Raw genomic sequence first — 22,550 nt, forward strand, 5'->3', positions numbered from 1 at the left:
GTAAATGTGGTACTGTTATATTTAATCATATATAAAACACAAAAAAAAAATCTTGGTTATAGTTGTTCTGTAATAACCCTTTGCCACTGCCGCTAACACCCCGGTTATTGCCGTGATAACACAGGTCACAATTTAGTGGAAAAGGGTTAATCCAGGTCCAGTAACCTGGGAATCCAACCCAGCAAGCTTGCAGGGTTGGTCCGGGGAAGGATCCGGATTAAGGGCAGTGTAAGCAGGTAAGCCGGATCTCCTGACGCAGCTCCCGTTTACGGCATGGGGAGATCCACGGCAAAGACGATGCTTTCTGCAGTTCTGACACATATATACGGGGCAGGGACAGTGACTTAAGGGGGTGGAGTCAGAGTTTCTACAACTGCTGAGAGACTCCCGGCGCTACTGCACCTGTGTGCAGTGTACCTGGAAAGGGATCAGTCCCAGGTCTGACCCGGTTTGGAACTGTGTTCCTAATCTCAGGTCAGACCCAGGATTTAAGTGGAAAAGATCTATCTATAAGATGACTTACTTGCAGTTTTCCAATTAAGTGAAGTTACGTTAAAGACCTTCTCCTTGCCAATCAGTGTTTTGGTGGGGATCTCCATCCCTCGCCCCACTGGTTCAGTAGGCAGCAGCTGCTTAAAGTTTCAACAGCACCTCTGCTGGCCAGACACTATAATTTGTTAGGGTGCACTGGTGGATAGATGTGCCCAATGATGATCTAGAACAGCACAAATAAGTCTCACTGCTTTCACTGTTTTGGCGCAATATCAACTTCTTTTTTTTTTTTTTTTTTTTAATTATTAACAGGCTGCGGGTCTGCCTATAATAAAATCCTGCTTGGTCACCAGATTATTTTACTATTTTCGTAGTATTTCTACCATATCATTGTTCATACTGTGTTCCTAGCTAACAACATCTATAGACTGCCCCGTCTACCATTGTACATCAATATTCTGCACACAACAAAAGATCCTCCATCTTGGTCTGCATAAGTGTTTTAATGAGCACAAAAGTAGTCAAATAAATCTTACAAACGCGCAGCGTCACCTTGAACAGCACGCCGTGTTCCGCTGCTTCACCTGATTGTGTGTAGCTAAATGACATTACGTGAAAACTATTGCTCCAATGTATAGGTTCTTTATTGTGGATATTATACATTATTTGTTGTAATTTGCCCGGGCAGTTACCCAATACAACTATATATATATTTCACTTTTTCTTTTAAAGTCTTTTGTTTATTTTTTGTTTGTTTATTATTTTTATCGATATTTATTTAGCCATGTATTAGTTATTCGTTGCTTGCCATTCTTTGGATGGAAGATTTTATTGCAATTGATGTTAAAGCATAAACATCCTGTGATTAGATTCGTTTCTAATTTACAGCTGTGGAAAATGCTGAAACCTAGTGTTCCGTTGGAAGCACGGGTCTCTAAGCAGTGGTGTGAAATTGGTTTCCAAGGCGATGACCCAAAAACAGATTTTAGAGGAATGGGTCTCCTGGGACTATACAATTTGGCGTAAGTATATATAATGCTATGAAATTGCATTGTATCATATATATATATATATATATATATATATGTTGAGAACAAGTTCAAAGAGACCTCCTGCTGTCATTTCTTTAGTTGCACACGTAACATACCTTATATCACAAAATATAGGGGGTCATTCCGAGTTGATCGCTCGCTAGCTGTTTTTAGCAGCCGTGCAAACGCTAAGCCACCGCCCTCTGGGAGTGTATCTTAGCTTAGCAGAAGTGCGAACGAAAGGATCGCAGAGCGGCTACAAAAAAAAATTGTGCAGTTTCAGAGTAGCTCTAGACCTACTCAGCGCTTGCAATCACTGCAGACCATTCAGTTCCGGATTTGACGTCACAAACTGCGTTCGGCCAGCCACGCCTGCATTTTTCCTGGCACTCCTACGTTTTTTGGATCACTCCCTGAAAACGGTCAGTTGACACCCAGAAACGCCCCTTTCTTGTCAATCACTCTGCGGCTGCCATTGCGACTGAAAAGTGTCGCTAGACCTTGTGTAAAAATACAGTACATCGCCCGTTGTGAAAGTATGTCGCGCGTGCGCACTGCGCCGCATGCGCAGAAGTGCCGCTATTCCACTTAATTGCTGCGCTGCAAACATTTTTCACTAGCGATCAACTCGGAATGACCCCCATAGTTTCTCACTCTGATGGGTGTACAATTCAAACATTTAAGGATAGACTGAATTTTCGGCAATGGCCGCGAAGTGCCTCCTGTAATGTTCGGGTGAAGGTCTCCCATTGATAGTCATGGGGAAGGTAGATTTATTTAAAATTCTATACTTGCCTGGATTTTTGTAGATATTTATGAACGAGCAATGTGGACATCCCTAGCTTCTATATTGACTAGACTTTTCTGTATGTATATTATAAAAAAATAATATATATAAAGTATATAAGCCTACACATAACGCCCACCCCCATCACTTTTCACTCAACCATTGGCTTTCTGACTCCATATTATCTTGATTTTTTGCTAATATGGCTCAAATTTACCGTACAGTACATTGGGGCAGATGTATTAACCTAGAGAAGGCATAAGGAAGTGATAAACCAGTCATAAATTCAAGGTGATAAACACAGCAGCCAATCAGCTCCCATATGTTAATTGATTGGCTGGTGCATTATCACCTTGCACTTAACACTGCTTTATCACTGGTTTATCACTTCCTTATGCCTTCTCCAGGTTAATACATCTGCACCAATGTTCCCATTGTTATAACGTTACAGTAGGGTTGTAAATAATTCCCATTGTTATTACGGAATCAGTATGATATGCCAGTTTACGGGATCCCGGCGGTGGTAATACTGACGCCGTGATCTGAATGAGGAAAAGACAGACTGGTGACTGAGGGGTGAGTGAGTGGGGATCCCGACAGACAGCATTTTGACTGCATCCCGTTATTACTTTACAGTAGGGTTTACCTTATTTCCATTGTTATAACTGTGTATTTGCAATAAAGTCCACATTAAATATTGAATATTTTACTTTAACAGTGTGTGTTCCTTTTTGTTAATAAAATTAAATGTGACGACAAATGTTACTTTTAACTCTATGATCCATTACGCTATGCACTTAATCAAAACCAAGCCGCAGTGATTTTATTTGTCTGCTATTCTGTGTAGATACTTTGCAGAGAAAGACACTACTTCTGCTCTTCAGATATTGTCCGATTCCCTTCAGCCGAAGTGCAGGTAACAATGAAGAATGTGTGTTACTGTATGTCACGGAATCATTGCTCTACAGTTGACTCTGCAATCTTATCTCTATAGCTAATATTAATATGTGGCGGCGGCCATGTTGTAGCCTGGACCAAACATTATGAAAATGCAGCCTGTCTATTTACTAGGAACAGGGGAGCTAAGGAGTGACAATCTTAGGGCCCCATCTACCGTTCATGGCCCCATATGAGCTGTATTGTTTTGGGCTAAAGCGTGGAACAGTAGCTTCCTTGGCACAGCCTAGGGGTGGGATCTGCACATTCACACCGCTCTAGGCAGGCTTTGCCAATGCAGTGCATACAAAGGGCCCAAAGTGACCTCAGCGGTTCCCAAGGTAGCTATCTGTTCAACTGACTAGGAAGCACGGTCATTACTGAGGAACAGTGGAGGCATTTTCATGAATCACTGTGGCATATGTTACTAGATTCATGTCATTGATATGCTGTGTTAGAGTATTGTTTTAGCCTAAACATGTATATTTTAGTTTACCCAAATGATGCAACCAGTGTGCAGTGAATTAATGGGCTTCAGCCTAATATTGGTTTGACCTCCATGAGGTTTCGCAACTTATTTTATAATCAGTATTAAGGAGCATATTCCACCATAGAATAAGTTAAACTAAAATGAGCACAAGGCAGCTGCTTGAGTGTTCATCTGAAATTATACATAAAAGTTGATGTATAACAATACTTATTAATATCGCATGGATATTTGGAAGGGACCTCCAAAAAGTTTGGGGCTTTCTTGACATACTGACATGTTTGGCTTTATGACGGCATTGCAAACCTTTGCACATCATCATTCTGGTGAGCTGGAATGCAGACGCCACCAGCCATCGCGTAAGAACGGAGCTAGAATTGAATAGCTCTGATTGGGCGCCATCTAGTGGCTGCATAGGATTTCAATTCCGCCCACTGAATAAGTTTTCATGACACTACTCATTATAACTGGCTGTGCTTACTCCCAGTGATAGGCTACACCTTTACCATAGTGTCAACTTACAATTCCACTTAAAACTAAACTGATAAATGACACCTCCTGAGACCAGGCATTAACAAACAACTGCATTGAGGTTTGAATTATTTCAAGGGATCCGTTTCGTTTTTCCATGGGACGTGTAAATTATTTTTACACTCTATTAAAAATAGCAAATATTATTTCAGAGGTTGATAAATACATCTCTAAAACACTATATACAGCCACAGTTAAAATGTCTTCTGGGGTCTTAGTTAAGGTACTTTGCATATTAATATTTAAGCACATGTTACGCTCGACTTATCCAGTGAGCAACTGGGAGGTGGGATCTTATTGAAACACTTATTTTAATGCCCCATTGTCAACTCCGTGTAGTACCAGAATTTGGGTAATGGATGGGGGGAAGAGGTACCACCCTAAATGCAACATGACAGAATGTGGTAAGCGAGTTTGGCAGCATTTTCAAAAGGTGGACTATTTTTTTTTTTTTAATTAATGTCTAAATTAGTACAGTTTGGTTTAATGATTTTATTTGTATGCACATTAGGGGCCCATTTATCAGTGAGTGATAAAACTCATTGTGAATGAGAAAACTCATTGCGTATGATAAATGGTGTTCCAGCCAATCAGCTCCCAACTGTCATTTTTCCAACACATGACATGAGCTGAACACATGACCATTAGGAGCTGATTGGCTGGAGCACCATCTATCATACGCAATGAGTTTTATTATTCACAATGAGTTTTAACACTCTGATAAATAGGCCCCATAATGTGGAATATTCTTTCAGCATGGTTTAAATATCAACGTCTTCAAAATGCTGACACATGACATGTCGACATAGTGAAAATGTCAATATTAGGGTTAGCATTGGGGTTGGAGTTAGGGTTTGCCTGAAAACTCCCTTTCGACATTGACAACATGTCAACATTTCATCAGTGTCGACATGATTAATGTATTGGCAGTGTCGACATTATGAATGCCATCAAGATATACACTCCCAACATTATGCGGTCTGTTGAACTGAATACATTATATACTGTAGCGGTGCTTCCCTACAGTATATTTCTCTATCGTCCTAGTGGATGCTGGGGTTCCTGAAAGGACCATGGGGAATAGCGGCTCCGCAGGAGACAGGGCACAAAAAGTAAAGCTTTAGGATCAGGTGGTGTGCACTGGCTCCTCCCCCTATGACCCTCCTCCAAGCCTCAGTTAGATTTTTGTGCCCGGCCGAGAAGGGTGCAATCTAGGTGGCTCTCCTAAAGAGCTGCTTAGAAAAGTTTAGCTTAGGTTTTTTATTTTACAGTGAGTCCTGCTGGCAACAGGATCACTGCAACGAGGGACTTAGGGGAGAAGAAGTGAACTCACCTGCGTGCAGGATGGATTGGCTTCTTTGGCTACTGGACATTAGCTCCAGAGGGACGATCACAGGTACAGCCTGGATGGTCACCGGAGCCTCGCCGCCGGCCCCCTTGCAGATGCTGAAACGAGAAGAGGTCCAGAATCGGCGGCAGAAGACTCCTCAGTCTTCTTAAGGTAGCGCACAGCACTGCAGCTGTGCGCCATTTCCTCTCAGCACACTTCACACGGCAGTCACTGAGGGTGCAGGGCGCTGGGAGGGGGGCGCCCTGGGAGGCAAATGAAAACCTTTTTTGGCTAAAAATACCTCACATATAGCCTCCGGGGGCTATATGGAGATATTTAACCCCTGCCAGAATCCATTAAAGAGCGGGAGACGAGCCCGCCGAAAAAGGGGCGGGGCCTATCTCCTCAGCACACAGCGCCATTTTCCCTCACAGAAAGGCTGGAGGGAAGGCTCCCAGGCTCTCCCCTGCACTGCACTACAGAAACAGGGTTAAAACAGAGAGGGGGGGCACTAATTTGGCGTTAGAAATATATAAAAGATGCTATAAGGGAAAACACTTATATAAGGTTGTCCCTATATAATTATAGCGTTTTTGGTGTGTGCTGACAAACTCTCCCTCTGTCTCTCCAAAGGGCTAGTGGGTCCTGTCCTCTATCAGAGCATTCCCTGTGTGTGTGCTGTGTGTCGGTACGTGTGTGTCGACATGTATGAGGACGATGTTGGGAGGAGGCGGAGCAATTGCCTGTAATGGTGATGTCACTCTCTAGGGAGTCGACACCGGAATGGATGGCTTATTTAGGGAATTACGTGATAATGTCAACACGCTGCAAGGTCGGTTGACGACATGAGACGGCCGACAAACAATTAGTACCGGTCCAGACGTCTCAGAAACACCGTCAGGGGTTTTAAAACGCCCGTTTACTTTAGTCGGTCGACACAGACACAGACACGGACACTGAATCCAGTGTCGACGGTGAATAAACAAACGTATTCCTTATTAGGGCCACACGTTAAGGGCAATGAAGGAGGTGTTACATATTTCTGATACTACAAGTACCACAAAAGAGGGTATTATGTGGGATGTGAAAAAACTACCGTAGTTTTTCCTGAATCAGATAAATTAAATGAAGTGTGTGATGATGCGTGGGTTCCCCCCGATAGAAAATTATGGGCGGTATACCCTTTCCCGCCAGAAGTTAGGGCGCGTTGGGAAACACCCCTTAGGGTGGATAAGGCGCTCACACGCTTATCAAAACAAGTGGCGGTACCGTCTATAGATAGGGCCGTCCTCAAGGAGCCAGCTGACAGGAGGCTGGAAAATATCATAAAAAGTATATACACACATACTGGTGTTATACTGCGACCAGCGATCGCCTCAGCCTGGATGTGCAGAGCTGGGGTGGCTTGGTCGGATTCCCTGACTAAAAATATTGATACCCTTGACAGGGACAGTATTTTATTGACTATAGAGCATTTTAAGGATGCATTTTCTATATATGCGAGATGCACAGAGGGATATTTGCACTCTGGCATCAAGAGTAAGTGTGATGTCCATATCTGCCAGAAGATGTTTATGGACACGACAGTGGTCAGGTGATGCAGATTCCAAACGGCACAAAGGTGTATTGCCGTATAAAGGAAGAGGAGTTATTTGGGGTCGGTCCATCGGACCTGGTGGCCACGGCAACTGCTGGAAAATCCACCGTTTTTACCCTAAGTCACATCTCTGCAGAAAAAGACACCGTCTTTTCAGCCTCAGTCCTTTCGTCCCTATAAGAGTCATATCTGCCCAGGGATAGAGGAAAGGGAAGAAGACTGCAGCAGGCAGCCCATTCCCAGGAACAGAAGCGTTCCACCGCTTCTGCCAAGCTCTCAGCATGACGCTGGGACCGTACAGGACCCCTGGATCCTACATGTAGTATCCCAGGGGTACAGATTGGAATGTCGAGACGTTTCCCCTTCGCAGGCTCCTGAAGTCTGGTTTACCAAAGTCTCCCTCCGACAAGGAGGCAGTATGGGAAACAATTCACAAGCTGTATTCCCAGCAGGTGATAATCAAATTACCCCTCCTACAACAAGAAAAGGGGTATTATTCCACATTATATTGTGGTACTGAAGCCAGAAGGCTAGGTGAGACCTATTCTAAATCTAAAAAAATTTGAACACTTACAAAGGTTCAAATCAAGATGGAGTCACTCAGAGCAGTGATAACGAACCAGGAAGAAGGGGACTATATAGTGTCCCGAGACATCAGGGATGCTTACCTCCATGTCCAAAATTTGCCCTTCTCACTAAGGGTACCTCAGGTTCGTGGTACAGAACTGTCACTATCAGTTTCAGACGCTGCCGTTTGGATTGTCCACGGCACCCCGGGTCTTTACCAAGGTAATGGCCGAAATGATGATTCTTCTTCGAAGAAAAGGCGTCTTAATTATCCCTTACTTGGACGATCTCCTGATAAGGGCAAAGTCCAGGGAACAGTTGGAGGTCGGAGTAGCACTATCTCGGATACTGCTACAACAGCACGGGTGGATTCTAAATATTCCAAAATCGCAGCTGATCCCGACGACAAGTCTGCTGTGCCTAGGGATGATTCTGGACACAGTCCAGAAAAAGGTGTTTCTCCCGGAAGAGAAAGCCAGGGAGTTATCCGAGCTAGTCAGGAACCTCCTAAAATCAGTGCATCATTGCACAAGGGTCCTGGTAAAGATGGTGACTTCCTACGAAGCAATTCCATTCGGCAGATTTCACGCAAGAATTTTTCAGTGGGATCTGCTGGACAAATGGTCCGGATCGCATCTTCAGATGCATCAGCGGATAACCCTATATCCAAGGACAAGGGTGTCTCTCCTGTGGTGGTTACAGAGTGCTCATCTTCTAGAGGGCCGCAGATTCGGCATTCAGGATTGGATGCTGGTGACCACGGAGGCCAGCCCGAGAGGCTGGGGAGCAGTCACACAAGGAAAAAATTTCCAGGGAGTGTGATCAAGTCTGGAGACTTTTCTCCACATAAATATACTGGAGCTAAGGGTAAATTTATAATACTCTAAGCTTAGCAAGACCTCTGCTTCAAGGTCAGCCGGTATTGATCCAGTGGGAAAAACATCACGGCAGTCGCCCACGTAAATAGACGGTGCGGCACAAGAAGCAGGAGGGCAATGGCAAAAACTGCAAGGACTTTTCGCTGGGCGGAAAATCATGTGATAGCACTGTCAGCAGTGTTTCATTCCGGGAATGGAAACTGGGAAGCAGACTTCCTCAGCAGGCACGACCTCCACCCGGCAGAGTGGAAACTTCATCGGGAAGTTTTCCACATGATTGTAAACCGTTGGGAAATACCAAAGGTGGACATGATGGCGTCCCGTCTGAACAAAAAACGGGACAGGTATTGCGCCAGGTTAAGAGACCCTCAGGCAATAGCTGTGGACGTTCTGGTAACACTATGGATGTACCAGTCGGTGTATGTGTTCCATCCTCTGCTTCTCATACCTAAGGTACTGAGACTTATAAGACGTAGAGGAGTAAGAACTATACTCATGGCTCCGGATTGGCCAAGAAGGACTTGGTACCCGGAACTTCAAGAGATGCTCACAGAGGACTTATGGCCTCTGCCGCTAAGAAGGGACTTGTTTCAGCAAGTACCATGTCTGTTCCAAGACTTACCGCAGCTGCGTTTGACGGCATGGCGGTGGAACGCCGGATCCTAAGGGAAAAAGGCATTCCGGAAGAGGTCATTCCTACCCTGGTCAAAGCCAGAAAGGAGGTGACCGCACAACATTATCACCACATGTGGCAAAAATATGTTGCGTGGTGTGAGGCCAGAAAGGCCCCACGAAGAAATTTCAACTCGGTCGATTCCTGCATTTCCTGCAAACAGGAGTGTCTATGGGCCTCAAATTGGGGTCCATTAAGGTTCAAATTTCGGCCCTGTCGATTTTCTTCCAGAAAGAAGTGGCTTCAGTTCCTGAAGTCCAGAAGTTTGTCAAGGGAGTATTGCATATACAACCCCCTTTTGTGCCTCCAGTGGCACTGTGGGATCTCAACGTAGTTCTGGGATTCCTCAAATCACATTGGTTTAAAACCAGTCAAATCTGTGGATTTGAAGCATCTCACATGAAAAGTGACCATGCTCTTGGCCCTGGCCTGGACCAGGCGAGTGTCAAATTGGTGGTTTTTTTTCTCAAAAAAGCCCATATCTGGTTGTCCATTTGGACAGGGCAGAGCTGCGGACTCGTCCCCAGTTCTCTCCCTAAGGTGGTGTCAGTGTTTCACCTGAACCAGCTTATTTTGGTGCCTTGCGCCTACTAGGGACTTGGAGGACTCCAGGTTGCTAGATGTTGTCAGGGCCCTGTAAATATAGGTTCCAGGACGGCTGGAGTCAGGAAAACTGACTTGCTGTTATCCTGTATGCACCCAACAAACTGGGTGCTCTTGCTTCTAAGCAGACTATTGCTAGTTGGATGTGTAATACAATTCAGCTTGCACATTCTGTGGCAGGCCTGCCACAGCCAAAATATGTAAATGCCCATTCCACAAGGAAGGTGGGCTTATCTTGGGCGGCTGCCCGAGGGGTCTCGGCTTTACAACTTTGCCGAGCGGCTATTTAGTCAGGGGCAAACACGTTGGTAAAATCCTACAAATTTGATACCCTGGCTAAGGAGGACCTGGAGTTCTCTCATTCGGTGCTGCAGAGTCATCCGCACTCTCCCGCCCGTTTGGGAGCTTTGGTATTATCCCCATGGTCCTTTCAGGAACCCCAGCATCCACTAGGACGATAGAGAAAATAAGAATTTACTTACCGATAATTCTATTTCTCGGAGTCCGTAGTGGATGCTGGGCGCCCATCCCAAGTGCGGATTATCTGCAATACTTGTACATAGTTACAAAAATCGGGTTATAATTGTTGTGAGCCATCTTTTCAGAGGCTCCGCTGTTATCATACTGTTAACTGGGTTCAGATCACAGGTTGTACAGTGTGATTGGTGTGGCTGGTATGAGTCTTACCCGGGATTCAAAATCCTTCCTTATTGTGTACGCTCGTCCGGGCACAGTATCCTAACTGAGGCTTGGAGGAGGGTCATAGGGGGAGGAGCCAGTGCACACCACCTGATCCTAAAGCTTTACTTTTTGTGCCCTGTCTCCTGCGGAGCCGCTATTCCCCATGGTCCTTTCAGGAACCCCAGCATCCACTACGGACTCCGAGAAATAGAATTATCGGTAAGTAAATTCTTATTTTTTTATATCCTACTCCAAGCTATTCTTTTATGCTGACATTAAGGGGGTAAATCAGATCTGATTGTAGCAGCAAATTTGTTAGCAAATGGGCAATACCATGTGCACTGCCGGTGAGGCAGATATAACATGTGCAGAGAGAGTTAGATTTGGGTGGGTTATTTTGTTTCTGTGCAGGGTAAATACTGACTGCTTTATTTTTACACTGCAATTTAGATTTCAGTTTGAACACACCACACCCAAATCTAACTCTATCTGCACATGTTATAATCTGCCCCACCTGCAGTGCACATGGGGGGTCATTCCGAGTTGTTCGCTCGTTGCCGATTTTCGCAATGCTGCGATTTGTTGCAAAATGCGCATGCGCTTAGTTATTTAACATAAAACGTAGCAGTTTTGCTGTCGCTTCTGCGGCGCTTTTCAGTCGCACTGCTGTTCGGTAAATGATTGACAGGAAAGGGGCGTTTCTGGGCGGAAACTCAGCGTTTTCCTGGCGTTTGCAAAAAAACGCAGGCGTGTCAGGGAAAAATGCGGGAGTGTCTGGAGAAACGGGGGAGTAGCTGGCCGAACGCAGGGCGTGTTTGTGACGTCAAACCAGGAAGTAAACGGACTGAGCTGATCGCAATCTGTGAGTAGGTCTGGATCTACTCAGAAACTGCTAAGAATTATTTAGTAGCAGTTTTGCTAATTTTTTGTTCGCTATTCTGCTAAGCTAAGATACACTCCCAGAGGGCGGCGGCCTAGCGTGTGCAATGCTGCTAAAAGCAGCTAGCGAGCGAACAACTCGGAATTACCCCCATGGTTTTGCCCATTAACTAACACATTTGCTGCTGCAATCAGATCTGAATTAGGGGGGTCATTCCGAGTTGATCACTAGCTGCCGTTCGCAGCGCAGCGATCAAGCTAAAAATCAGCATTTCTGCGCATGCGTATGGGCCGCAATGCGCACGCGCGTCGTACGGGTACAAAGCCCATTGTGGTTGTGAACAGGTTCTAGCGAAGTTTTCAATCGCACTGACTGCCGCAAGAAGATTGACAGGAAGGGGGCGTTTCTGGGTGTGAACTGACCGTTTTCAGGGAGTGTTTGCAAAAACGCAGGCGTTTCTGAAAAAACGCAGGTGTGGCTGGGCGGGTGTATGACGTCAAATGTGGACACGAATAGGCTGAAGTGATCGCAAGCGCTGAGTAGGTTCAGAGCTACTCCGAAACTGCCATAAAATTTTTTGCATAGCTCCGCTGTACAAGCGTTCGCACTTCTGCTAAGCTAAAATACACTCCCCAGTGGGCGGCGGCATAACGTTTGCACGGCTGCTAAAAACTGCTAGCGACCAATCAATTCGGAATGACCCCCTAGACCCTAAGTAGCTGTGCTTACATAGTATATCTTTATGTAGTACATATTTGCTTTACAAATTATTTTGGTTTTTCTTTTGTTTTTCTTAAATGTTCCGCAATTAAAGGGATGTCAGTAAAGAGGACTTCAGGTATTTCTTTTCCCCATTCGCATTTATTTTTTAATTTTGTATATAAAGATGCATTCCGATTCAGCCAGTAATCGATGTAAGACATTTAGGGGTATATGCAATTCCGGGCGAATTGCGGCAATTTTTCGCCCATTTTTAAATTCGACACAATTCGACCGTCGAATTCCGGCCGGCGGGTGCCGGAATTCGACATATTCAATAAAAAACAGATTAGACAGTCCCGCTGTCAAAAAACGGACCAATTGACAGATTTTGAATCGACTTTTTAGATGGTACAAAAAACGGTAAAAAACCCGAAAAAAAATTGTGTGGGGTCCCCCCTCCTAAGCATAACCAGCCTCGGGCTCTTTGAGCCGGTCCTGGTTGCCAAAATACGGGGGGGGAAATGACAGGGGATCCCCCGTATTTTAACAACCAGCACCGGGCTCTGCGCCTGGTCCTGGTGCAAAAAATACGGGGGACAAAAAGAGTAGGGGTCCCCCGTATTTTTTGTACCAGCACCGGGCTCCACTAGCTGGACAGATAATGCCACAGCCGGGGGACACTTTTATACCGCTCCTGTTTTTATTTGGGTATTTTTTTTGCAGTAGAACTACAGGTACCAGCGGGCCCGTCCCCCCCCCCCCCGCATGCTGGTACTTGTGGTTCTCCAAGTACCAGCTTGCGGGGGAGGCTTGCTGGGACATGTAGTTCTGCAAAAAACCAATATTCTTTCATTTTACTCAAGGCTATCAGCCCCCCATCCGCAGCCCTTGGATGGGGGGGACAGCCTCGGGCTTCACCCCTGGCCCTTAGGTGGCTGGGGGGGGACCCCTTGATTGAAGGGGTCCCCACTCCTCCAGGGTACCCCGGCCAGGGGTGACTAGTTGGGTATTTAATGCCACGGCCGCAGGGAGCGGTATAAAAGTGTCCCCCGGCTGTGGCATTATCTGTCCAGCTAGTGGAGCCCGGTGCTGGTACAAAAAATACGGGGGACCCCTACTCTTTTTGTCCCCTGTATTTTTTGCACCAGGACCAGGCGCAGAGCCCGGTGCTGGTTGTTAAAATACGGGGGATCCCCTGTCATTTTTTTCCCCATATTTTGGCAACCAGGACCGGCTCAAAGAGCCCGAGGCTGGTTATGCTTAGGAGGGGGGACCCCACGCTATTTTTTTTCGGGTTTTTAACCCATTCCATAAAAAAAATATATATATATTTTAAAAAATATATAAATAATACTTGTGCCTCCTAAATAGACAAACCAAGTACCTAATTCCTTCTAATATAAATAGATATGCTATTAGCAATAAAAAAAACCACAAAAAAAACATGTTTTTAAAATGTTTTATTACATTCCGCCAGCAAAGTGAGGCGGATTGAAAATGACGAATTTACTGTCAAAGAGCACTGTTGTCGAATTTACATTCTTCAATTGAATATACTTTTGTCGAAAACCCGCATTTGTACCATTGCAGAAATGTCGAATTTGTCAAATCTCGAATTTCAAAAAGTCGAATTTGAAAAGTCTGTTTTTTTGACGAAAAGTACTGTATTGCATTGTCGAATTTTTTTTTTGGTGAAAAAGTCCAGTTTTTCGACATTTTCGGGAATTCGACCGCAATTGCATATACCCCATAAAGACTCCACTTTACCCAAATACATATGTTTTAAAGTAGAAATTAATGCAGTAATATATTTCTGCTCATATTATTTGCAAATTTATCTGTGAGACTGTGAAAGTGGACTTATTGCATGAAGAATATTATTTCTGGGCAGGATTGCATCTTTTCTTGTGCGCTTTACAATCATATGTTCTGTGTTTGTGTTACGTACAGTATTGTGGTGTTGTAATTATGCAGTGTTGTTTCTGTACATGATTTGTTATTAAAACATAAATGGAAATGTAACATGCACTCATTGAATAATAATTATTATTTCTCTGACGTCCTAGTGGATGCTGGGAACTCCGTAAGGACCATGGGGAATAGACGGGCTCCGCAGGAGACTGGGCACTCTAAAAGAAAGATTAGGTACTATCTGGTGTGCACTGGCTCCTCCCTCTATGCCCCTCCTCCAGACCTCAGTTAGAATCTATGCCCGGCCAGAGCTGGATGCACCTAGTGGGCTCTCCTGAGCTTGTAGAAAAGAAAGTATTTGTTACGTTTTTTATTTTCAGTGAGATCTGCTGGCAACAGACTCACTGCTACGTGGGACTGAGGGGAGAGAAGCAAACCTACCTGCTTGCAGCTAGCTTGTGCTTCTTAGGCTACTGGACACCATTAGCTCCAGAGGGTTCGAAAACAGGGCCTGTCCTCGATCGTCCGTTCCCGGAGCCGCGCCGCCGTCCCCCTTGCAGAGCCAGAAGACAGAAGAAACGACGAAAACGGCGGCTGAAGACTCCTGTCTTCATTAAGGTAGCGCACAGCACTGCAGCTGTGCGCCATTGCTCCCACAGCACACCACACACTCCGGTCACTGTAGGGTGCAGGGCGCTGGGGAGGGGCGCCCTGGGCAGCAATTATAATACCTTTTGGCACAAATTATACACATAATACAGTCTGTCACTGTATATGTGTGCAAACCCCCGCCATTAAGTCTCACAAAACGGGGGACAGAAGACCGCCGCTGAGGGGGCGGGGCCCTCTTCCTCAGCACACCAGCGCCATTTTCCCTTCACAGTTCCGCTGGAAGCAGCTCCCCAGGCTCTCCCCTGCAGTATCTGGATGCAATAAGGGTAAAAAAGAGAGGGGGGCACTTAAATTTAGGCGCAAATAAGATAAGTAAGCAGCTATTGGGAAAAATCACTTATTATAGTGTACATCCCTGTGTTATATAGCGCTGTGGTGTGTGCTGGCATACTCTCTCTCTGTCTCCCCAAAGGACTTTGTGGGGTCCTGTCCTCAGTCTGAGCATTCCCTGTGTGTGTGCGGTGTGTCGGTACGGCTGTGTCGACATGTTTGATGAGGAGGGTTACGTGGAGGCGGAGCAGAGGCAGATAAGTGTGGTGTCGCCCCCGACGGGGCCGACACCTGATTGGATGGATATGTGGAAGGTCTTAACCGACAGTGTCAACTCCTTACATAAAAGGTTCGATGACGCAGCAGCCTTGGGACAGCCGGGGTCTCAGCCCGCGCCTGCCCAGGCGACTCAGAAGCCGTCAGGGGCTCATAAACGCCCGCTAGCTCTGATGGTAGACACAGATGTCGACACGGAGTCTGACTCCAGTGTAGATGAGGATGAGACAAATGTACAGTCTACAAAAGCCATCCGATGCATGATTACTGCAATGAAAGATGTATTGCACATTTCTGATATTAACCCGGTTACCACCAAGAGGGGTATTATGTTTGGGGAGAAAAAGCAGCCAGTGACTTTTCCCCCATCTGATGAATTAAATGAGTTGTGTGAAGAAGCGTGGAGTTCCCCTGATAAGAAACTAGTAATTTCTAAGAGGTTACTGATGGCGTACCCTTTCCCGCCAACGGATAGGTTACGTTGGGAAACATCCCCTAGGGTGGACAAGGCGCTAACACGCTTATCTAAAAGGGTGGCACTGCCGTCTCAGGATACGGCCGCCCTAAAGGATCCTGCGGATAGAAAGCAGGAAGCTATCCTGAAGTCTGTGTATACACACTCTGGTACTCTACTGAGACCTGCTATTGCTTCAGCCTGGATGTGTAGTGCTGCAGCAGCAGCATGGACTGATACCCTGTCAGACAACATTGATTCCCTCGACAGGGATACTATTTTGCTAACCATCGAACATATAAAAGACGTCGTCTTATATATGCGGGATGCACAGAGGGACATTTGCCTGCTGGCATCTAGAATTAATGCAATGTCCATTTCTGCCAGGAGAGTATTATGGACTCGGCAGTGGACAGGTGATGCTGATTCTAAAAAACACATGGAGGTTTTGCCTTATAAGGGTGAGGAATTGTTTGGGGACGGTCTCTCGGACCTCGTATCCACAGCAACTGCTGGGAAGTCGACTTTTTTACCTCAGGTTCCCTCACAGCCTAAGAAAGCACCGTATTATCAAATGCAGTCCTTTCGGCCTCAGAAAGGCAAGCGGGTCAGAGGAGCATCCTTTCTGGCCAGAGGCAAGGGTAGAGGAAAGAAACTGCACCAGGCAGCCAGTTCCCAGGAACAAAAATCCTCCCCTGCTTCCACTAAGTCCACCGCATGACGTTGGGGCTCCACAGGCGGAGCCAGGTGCGGTGGGGGCACGTCTCCGAAACTTCAGCAACCAGTGGGTTCGCTCACAAGTGGATCTCTGGGCTGTACAAATTGTATCTCAGGGATACAAGCTGGAGTTCGAGGCGACTCCCCCTCGCCGTTACCTCAAATCAGCCTTGCCAGCTGCTCCCAGGGAAAGGGAGGTAGTACTGGCGGCAATTCACAAGCTGTACCTCCAGCATGTGATAATCAAGGTCCCCCTCCTTCAACAGGGCAGGGGTTACTATTCCACAATGTTTGTGGTACCGAAACCGGACGGTTCGGTGAGACCCATCCTGAATTTAAAATCCTTGAACACTTATATAAAGAAGTTCAAGTTCAAAATGGAATCGCTCAGGGCGGTTATTGCAAGCCTGGAAGAGGGGGATTTTATGGTGTCGCTGGACATCAAGTATACTTACTTGCATGTCCCCATTTACCCACCTCACCAGGAATACCTCAGGTTTGTGGTACAAGACTGTCATTACCAATTCCAGACGTTGCCGTTTGGTCTCTCCACGGCACCGAGAATATTTACCAAGGTAATGGCCGAAATGATGATACTCATTCGGAAGAAGGGAGTTGTAATTATCCCGTACTTGGACGATCTCCTCATAAAGGCGAGGTCCAGAGAGCAGTTGTTGGTCAGCGTAGCACTCTCTCAGGAAGTGTTACAACAGCACGGCTGGATTCTGAATATCCCAAAGTCGCAGCTGATTCCTGCGACGCGTCTGCTTTTCCTGGGCATGATTCTGGACACAGAACAGAAGAAGGTGTTTCTCCCGGTGGAGAAGGCCCAGGAATTGTCATCTCTGGTCAGGGACCTCCTGAAACCAAAACAGGTATCGGTGCATCACTGCACGCGAGTACTGGGAAAGATGGTGGCTTCTTACGAAGCATTTCCCTTCGGCAGGTTCCATGCAAGGATCTTTCAGTGGGATCTGTTGGACAAATAGTCCGGATCGCATCTTCAGATGCATCGGTTGATCATCCTGTCCCCAAGGGCCAGGGTGTCTCTGCTGTGGTGGCTGCAGAGTGCTCATCTTCTCGAGGGCCGCAGGTTCGGCATACAGGACTGGGTCCTGGTGACCACGATGCAAGCCTCCGAGGATGGGGGGCAGTCACTCAGGGAAGAAACTTCCAAGGACAGTGGTCAAGTCTGGAGACTTCACTACACATAAATATACTGGAACTAAGGGCCATTTACAACGCCCTGAGTCAAGCAGAGCCCCTGCTTCAAAACCAACCTGTACTGATTCAGTCAGACAACATCACGGCGGTCGCCCATGTAAACCGCCAGGGCGGCACAAGAAGCAGGATGGCAATGGCAGAAGCCACAAGGATTCTTCGATGGGCGGAGAATCACGTGCTAGCACTGTCAGCAGTGTTCATTCCGGGAGTGGACAACTGGGAAGCAGACTTCCTCAGCAGGCACGACCTCCACCCGGGAGAGTGGGGACTTCATCAAGAAGTCTTCACACAGATTGTAAATCACTGGGAACTGCCACAGGTGGACATGATGGCGTCCCGCCTCAACAAAAAGCTAAAAAAATATTGCGCCAGGTCAAGGGACCCTCAGGCGATAGCTGTGGACGCACTAGTGACACCGTGGGTGTACCAGTCGGTTTATGTGTTCCCTCCTCTTCCTCTCATACCCAAGGTACTGAGGATAGTAAGAAAGAGAGGAGTAAGAACTATACTCATCGCTCCGGATTGGCCAAGAAGAACTTGGTACCCAGAACTACAAGAAATGATCTCAGAGGACCCATGACCTCTGCCTCTCAGACAGGACCTGTTACAACAGGGGCCCTGTCTGTGCCAAGACTTACCGCGGCTGCGTTTGACGGCATGGCGGTTGAACGCCGGATCCTAGCGGAAAAGGGCATTCCAGATGAAGTTATTCCTACGCTGATAAAGGCTAGGAAAGACGTGACAGCAAAACATTATCACCGAATATGGCGAAAATATGTTGCTTGGTGTGAGGCCAGGAAGGCCCCTACAGAGGAATTCCAGCTGGGTCGATTCCTGCATTTCCTACAGTCAGGAGTGTCTATGGGCCTAAAATTAGGATCCATAAAGGTCCAGATTTCGGCCCTATCTATTTTCTTTCAAAAAGAACTGGCTTCACTGCCTGAAGTTCAGACGTTTGTTAAGGGAGTGCTGCATATTCAGCCCCCTTTTGTGCCTCCAGTGGCACCTTGGGATCTTAACGTTGTGTTGGATTTCCTGAAATCACACTGGTTTGAGCCACTTAAGACCGTGGAGCTAAAGTATCTCACGTGGAAGGTGGTCATGCTGTTGGCCTTAGCTTCGGCTAGGCGTGTGTCAGAATTGGCGGCTTTGTCATGTAAAAGCCCATATCTGATCTTCCATATGGACAGGGCAGAATTGAGGACTCGTCCCCAATTTCTCCCAAAGGTGGTATCAGCGTTTCATTTGAACCAACCTATTGTGGTGCCTGCGGCTACTCGGGACTTGGAGGATTCCAAGTTGCTGGACGTAGTCCGGGCTTTGAAAATTAATGTTTCCAGGACGGCTGGAGTCAGAAAAACTGACTCGCTATTTATCCTGCATGCACCCAACAAGCTGGGTGCTCCTGCTTCAAAGCAAACTATTGCTCGCTGGATCTGTAGCACGATTCAGCAGGCTCATTCTGCGGCTGGATTGCCGCATCCAAAATCGGTGAAGGCCCATTCCACAAGGAAGGTGGGCTCTTCTTGGGCGGCTGCCCGAGGGGTCTCGGCATTACAGCTTTGCCGAGCTGCTACTTGGTCGGGTTCAAACACATTTGCAAAATTCTACAAGTTTGATACCCTGGCTGAGGAGGACCTTGAGTTTGCCCATTCGGTGCTGCAGAGTCATCCGCACTCTCCTGCCCGTTTGGGAGCTTTGGTATAATCCCCATGGTCCTTACGGAGTCCCAGCATCCACTAGGACGTCAGAGAAAATAAGAATTTACTCACCAGTAATTCTATTTCTCGTAGTCCGTAGTGGATGCTTGGCGCCCATCCCAAGTGCGGACTCTCTGCAATACGTGTATATAGTTATTGCTTCACTAAAGGGTTATTGTTGGAGCCATCTGTGAACGGAGGCTCAGTTGTTGTTCATACTGTTAACTGGGTAAGTTTATCACAAGTTGTACAGTGTAATTGGTGTGGCTGGTATGAGTCTTACCCTGGATTCCAAATCCTTTACTTGTAGTGTCAGCTCTTCCGGGCACAGTTTCCCTAACTGTGGTCTGGAGGAGGGGCATAGAGGGAGGAGCCAGTGCACACCAGATAGTACCTAATCCTTCTTTTAGAGTGCCCAGTCTCCTGCGGAGCCCGTCTATTCCCCATGGTCCTTACGGAGTTCCCAGCATCCACTACGGACTACGAGAAATAGAATTACCGGTGAGTAAATTCTTATTTTTTTTTAACTAAAGTATTATTTTAAACTAAGTCATCAGAGTCCATCCGAAAATGTAAAAAAAATAAAATGATTTATCATTTGGTTAAATTAAATATCTATGTTATTTGTGATTGCGGGGTCTATTAATTATTAAGATCCTCTGTTACTGCCATCCCTGTCATGCCAATGACAGGGGTGGTCTTCAGGTTGCCGGCGGCCGGGCTCCCGACAACCAGCATACCGGCGCCGGAATCCCGACCGCCGGCATACCGGCAGCTTTTCTCCCTCTTGGGGGTCCACGACCCCCCTGGAGGGAGAATAGATAGCCCGCAAGGGGCTCATTTGCGCTCGCCCAGCTGTCGGTATGCCGGCGGTCGGGATTCCGGTGCCGGTATGCTGGTCGCCGGGAGCCCGACCGCCGGCTACATATACTATACCCCGATGACAGAACATCTATTGCCTTTCTTACTGCTGCGATGCTTGTTAAATAATCCCAGTGAAACTTACCACCAGCCATAGGGCCTAATTCAGACCTGATCGCTAGGCTGCGTTTTCGTACAGCCTGCGATCAGGTCTAAACTGCGCATGCGTATGCCCCGCAATGAGCAGGCGCGTCATACGGGTACAAAGCGGATCACCACTCAGCGATGGGTTTGTGCCAAGAATCCATTTGCACGGGCGATTGCAAGGAGATTGATAGGATATATTTCTGCAGTGGGGTACACTGGGATTCCACAGGGAATACATCAGGGGTGTAGAGTTGGATCTTGATCCAAGGTACCAACAGGCTAAAGCTTTGACTGTTCCCAGGATGCACTGCACTATCTCCTCTATAACTCCGCCTCCGGGCGCTGGAGCTGAGTTTGCTAGTTGGTGCCTGCAAATCAGGTCACAAACAGGTGGGGCTGTGCTAGGCAGCCCTGAAAAGAGCTTTTTTAAGAAGACTTCATGGGCCGCAGCACTGTTTATGTAATTCTGACATTCTGTGCTGCAGCTCTACCACCTCCCCAGCAGCGCTGCATACTCCCGCGACCGGGTTCCCGAGTACTTGCAGCGATGGCGCACCGGTCTTCAGGCACACCACCGCTGACTCTCTCCTGGATCGCGTGGCTGCACATCAGGGAGGAGGTAAGAGGGTCCCCCAGGTGGGACCCGCCAGTGAATCGCGGTCCATCGCGTTCCCAGGGGACGGGATAGGGGATAAGGCGCTGACCTGTAGCCCCTCCCCCAGCTCCGGGCGCCATCTACTGCTGGTGTTCCCGCCCTGCAGCTACATTCCACTCTCCCTCACTCCCTGACAGAGATTTTGGCGCCATCTTTACACAAGTAGCTGAGCTGATCTCCAGGAACTGCAGGGCACTGTCTCCTCTGTAAAGCCGCCTGTCTCATCAGCGCTGTGCATTTACAGGCGCTTAAGTATTCTACATGTCATTTTAGACAGTGTTAGTTAAGAACAAGTGTTCTGCTACCTGAATATTTAGTACATGTATTCTGTGATATACATCCAGTATCTACTGTGCATTGTTATATCTATATACATACATATCTATATGTAGTTTTACTAGTCCAGTGCAGTTTTATTGTTTATCTGTAATAACTTCTGCATTGTACCTGTGACTAAGTGTGCCTGTAGCTGCTGTGTATATTTCATTCTCGTGTATCACACTTCCTGCTATCAGTATATTCTGTACCCTGGCGGGCTCGTGCGTCAGGGTCTCATATATATTTAGTGCTGCACAGTCTATACTGTTTTGTTTTTTTACTGTGTATTTCAGTTACAGCATACTGCTTTTATCCTCTGTTTGTGCCCTGTATTTACTTTCACATAAATCAGTGGGTTATTTGCAGTTATTGTGTTTGTCTGGCTATATTGTACTGTCACGCTTTAAGGCTACATTCCCTATAATGTCTGCCACACAGGGCAGGAAATCCGTGGACACTTCTGCATCATGCAGTGCTGGCGCCAAGGATTTACCTGAGGGGCAAGTTTTAGCTGATGGTTCAGGCACTGGGTGCCATACATCTCCCAGTCAGCCCACAGCACCTGTGGCCAATCAGGATCCACCTTGGGCAGTGTTCTCAAGTATGCTGAATATGCTTGTGACACGTCTTACGGCCCTGTGGAACCTCCTGTGCCATTGCAGCCACATATTGTCCCTGTAGTTAATCCGCCCTGGGCGGACACTCTGTCTACCCAGTTACAACAATTAAATCAATCTTTGGTTAGACAAAAGTCTACCCCACGCCCCTCTGGGGTCAAGGGGTCATCTAAGCGGGCCATTTCTGCCTCACAATCTACTAATATTTCGGATAATTCTTCTGATGAGGATTGGGAATATACTGATCCGTCAGACACTGATATAGATGCTTCTGATGAGGACTCAACAACCCAGGTTGATGTTCCTGACCTAATGGAGGCTATTAAGCTGATTCTCCAAATTGATGATGAGATCGATCCCACTCCTGCGTCTAAGAAACCTGATTAAGTTCAAACGTCAGAAGGTTACTAAAGTAGTCTTACCACATTCTAACCATTTAATTGACATACGTCAGGAATCCTGGTCGTCTCCAAGAAATAAATTTTCCCTGTCTAAAAGGATGCTAGCTCGTTATCCTATCCCTGCGGAGTTGAGTAGCAAGTGGGAAACTCCA

General features: G+C 46.8%; 1 protein-coding gene across 3 annotated transcripts in view; it reads left to right on the forward strand.

Annotated features, from left to right (window-relative positions):
• Positions 1–22,550, forward strand: part of ELMOD1 (ELMO domain containing 1) — a 296,287-nt gene that overhangs the window by 221,129 nt on the left and 52,608 nt on the right. For 2 of the 3 annotated variants that reach the window (XM_063951582.1, XM_063951583.1), the window contains exons 7-9: positions 1,381–1,514; positions 3,158–3,226; positions 12,288–12,311. In XM_063951582.1, the coding sequence (XP_063807652.1) occupies positions 1,381–1,514; positions 3,158–3,226; positions 12,288–12,311 (227 nt within the window). The remainder of the gene's footprint in view (positions 1–1,380; positions 1,515–3,157; positions 3,227–12,287; positions 12,312–22,550) is intronic. The other variant, XM_063951584.1, reaches the window with a different exon arrangement.

The sequence above is a fragment of the Pseudophryne corroboree genome, chromosome 2 (assembly GCF_028390025.1).
Source record: "Pseudophryne corroboree isolate aPseCor3 chromosome 2, aPseCor3.hap2, whole genome shotgun sequence".
Lineage (NCBI taxonomy): Eukaryota > Metazoa > Chordata > Amphibia > Anura > Myobatrachidae > Pseudophryne > Pseudophryne corroboree.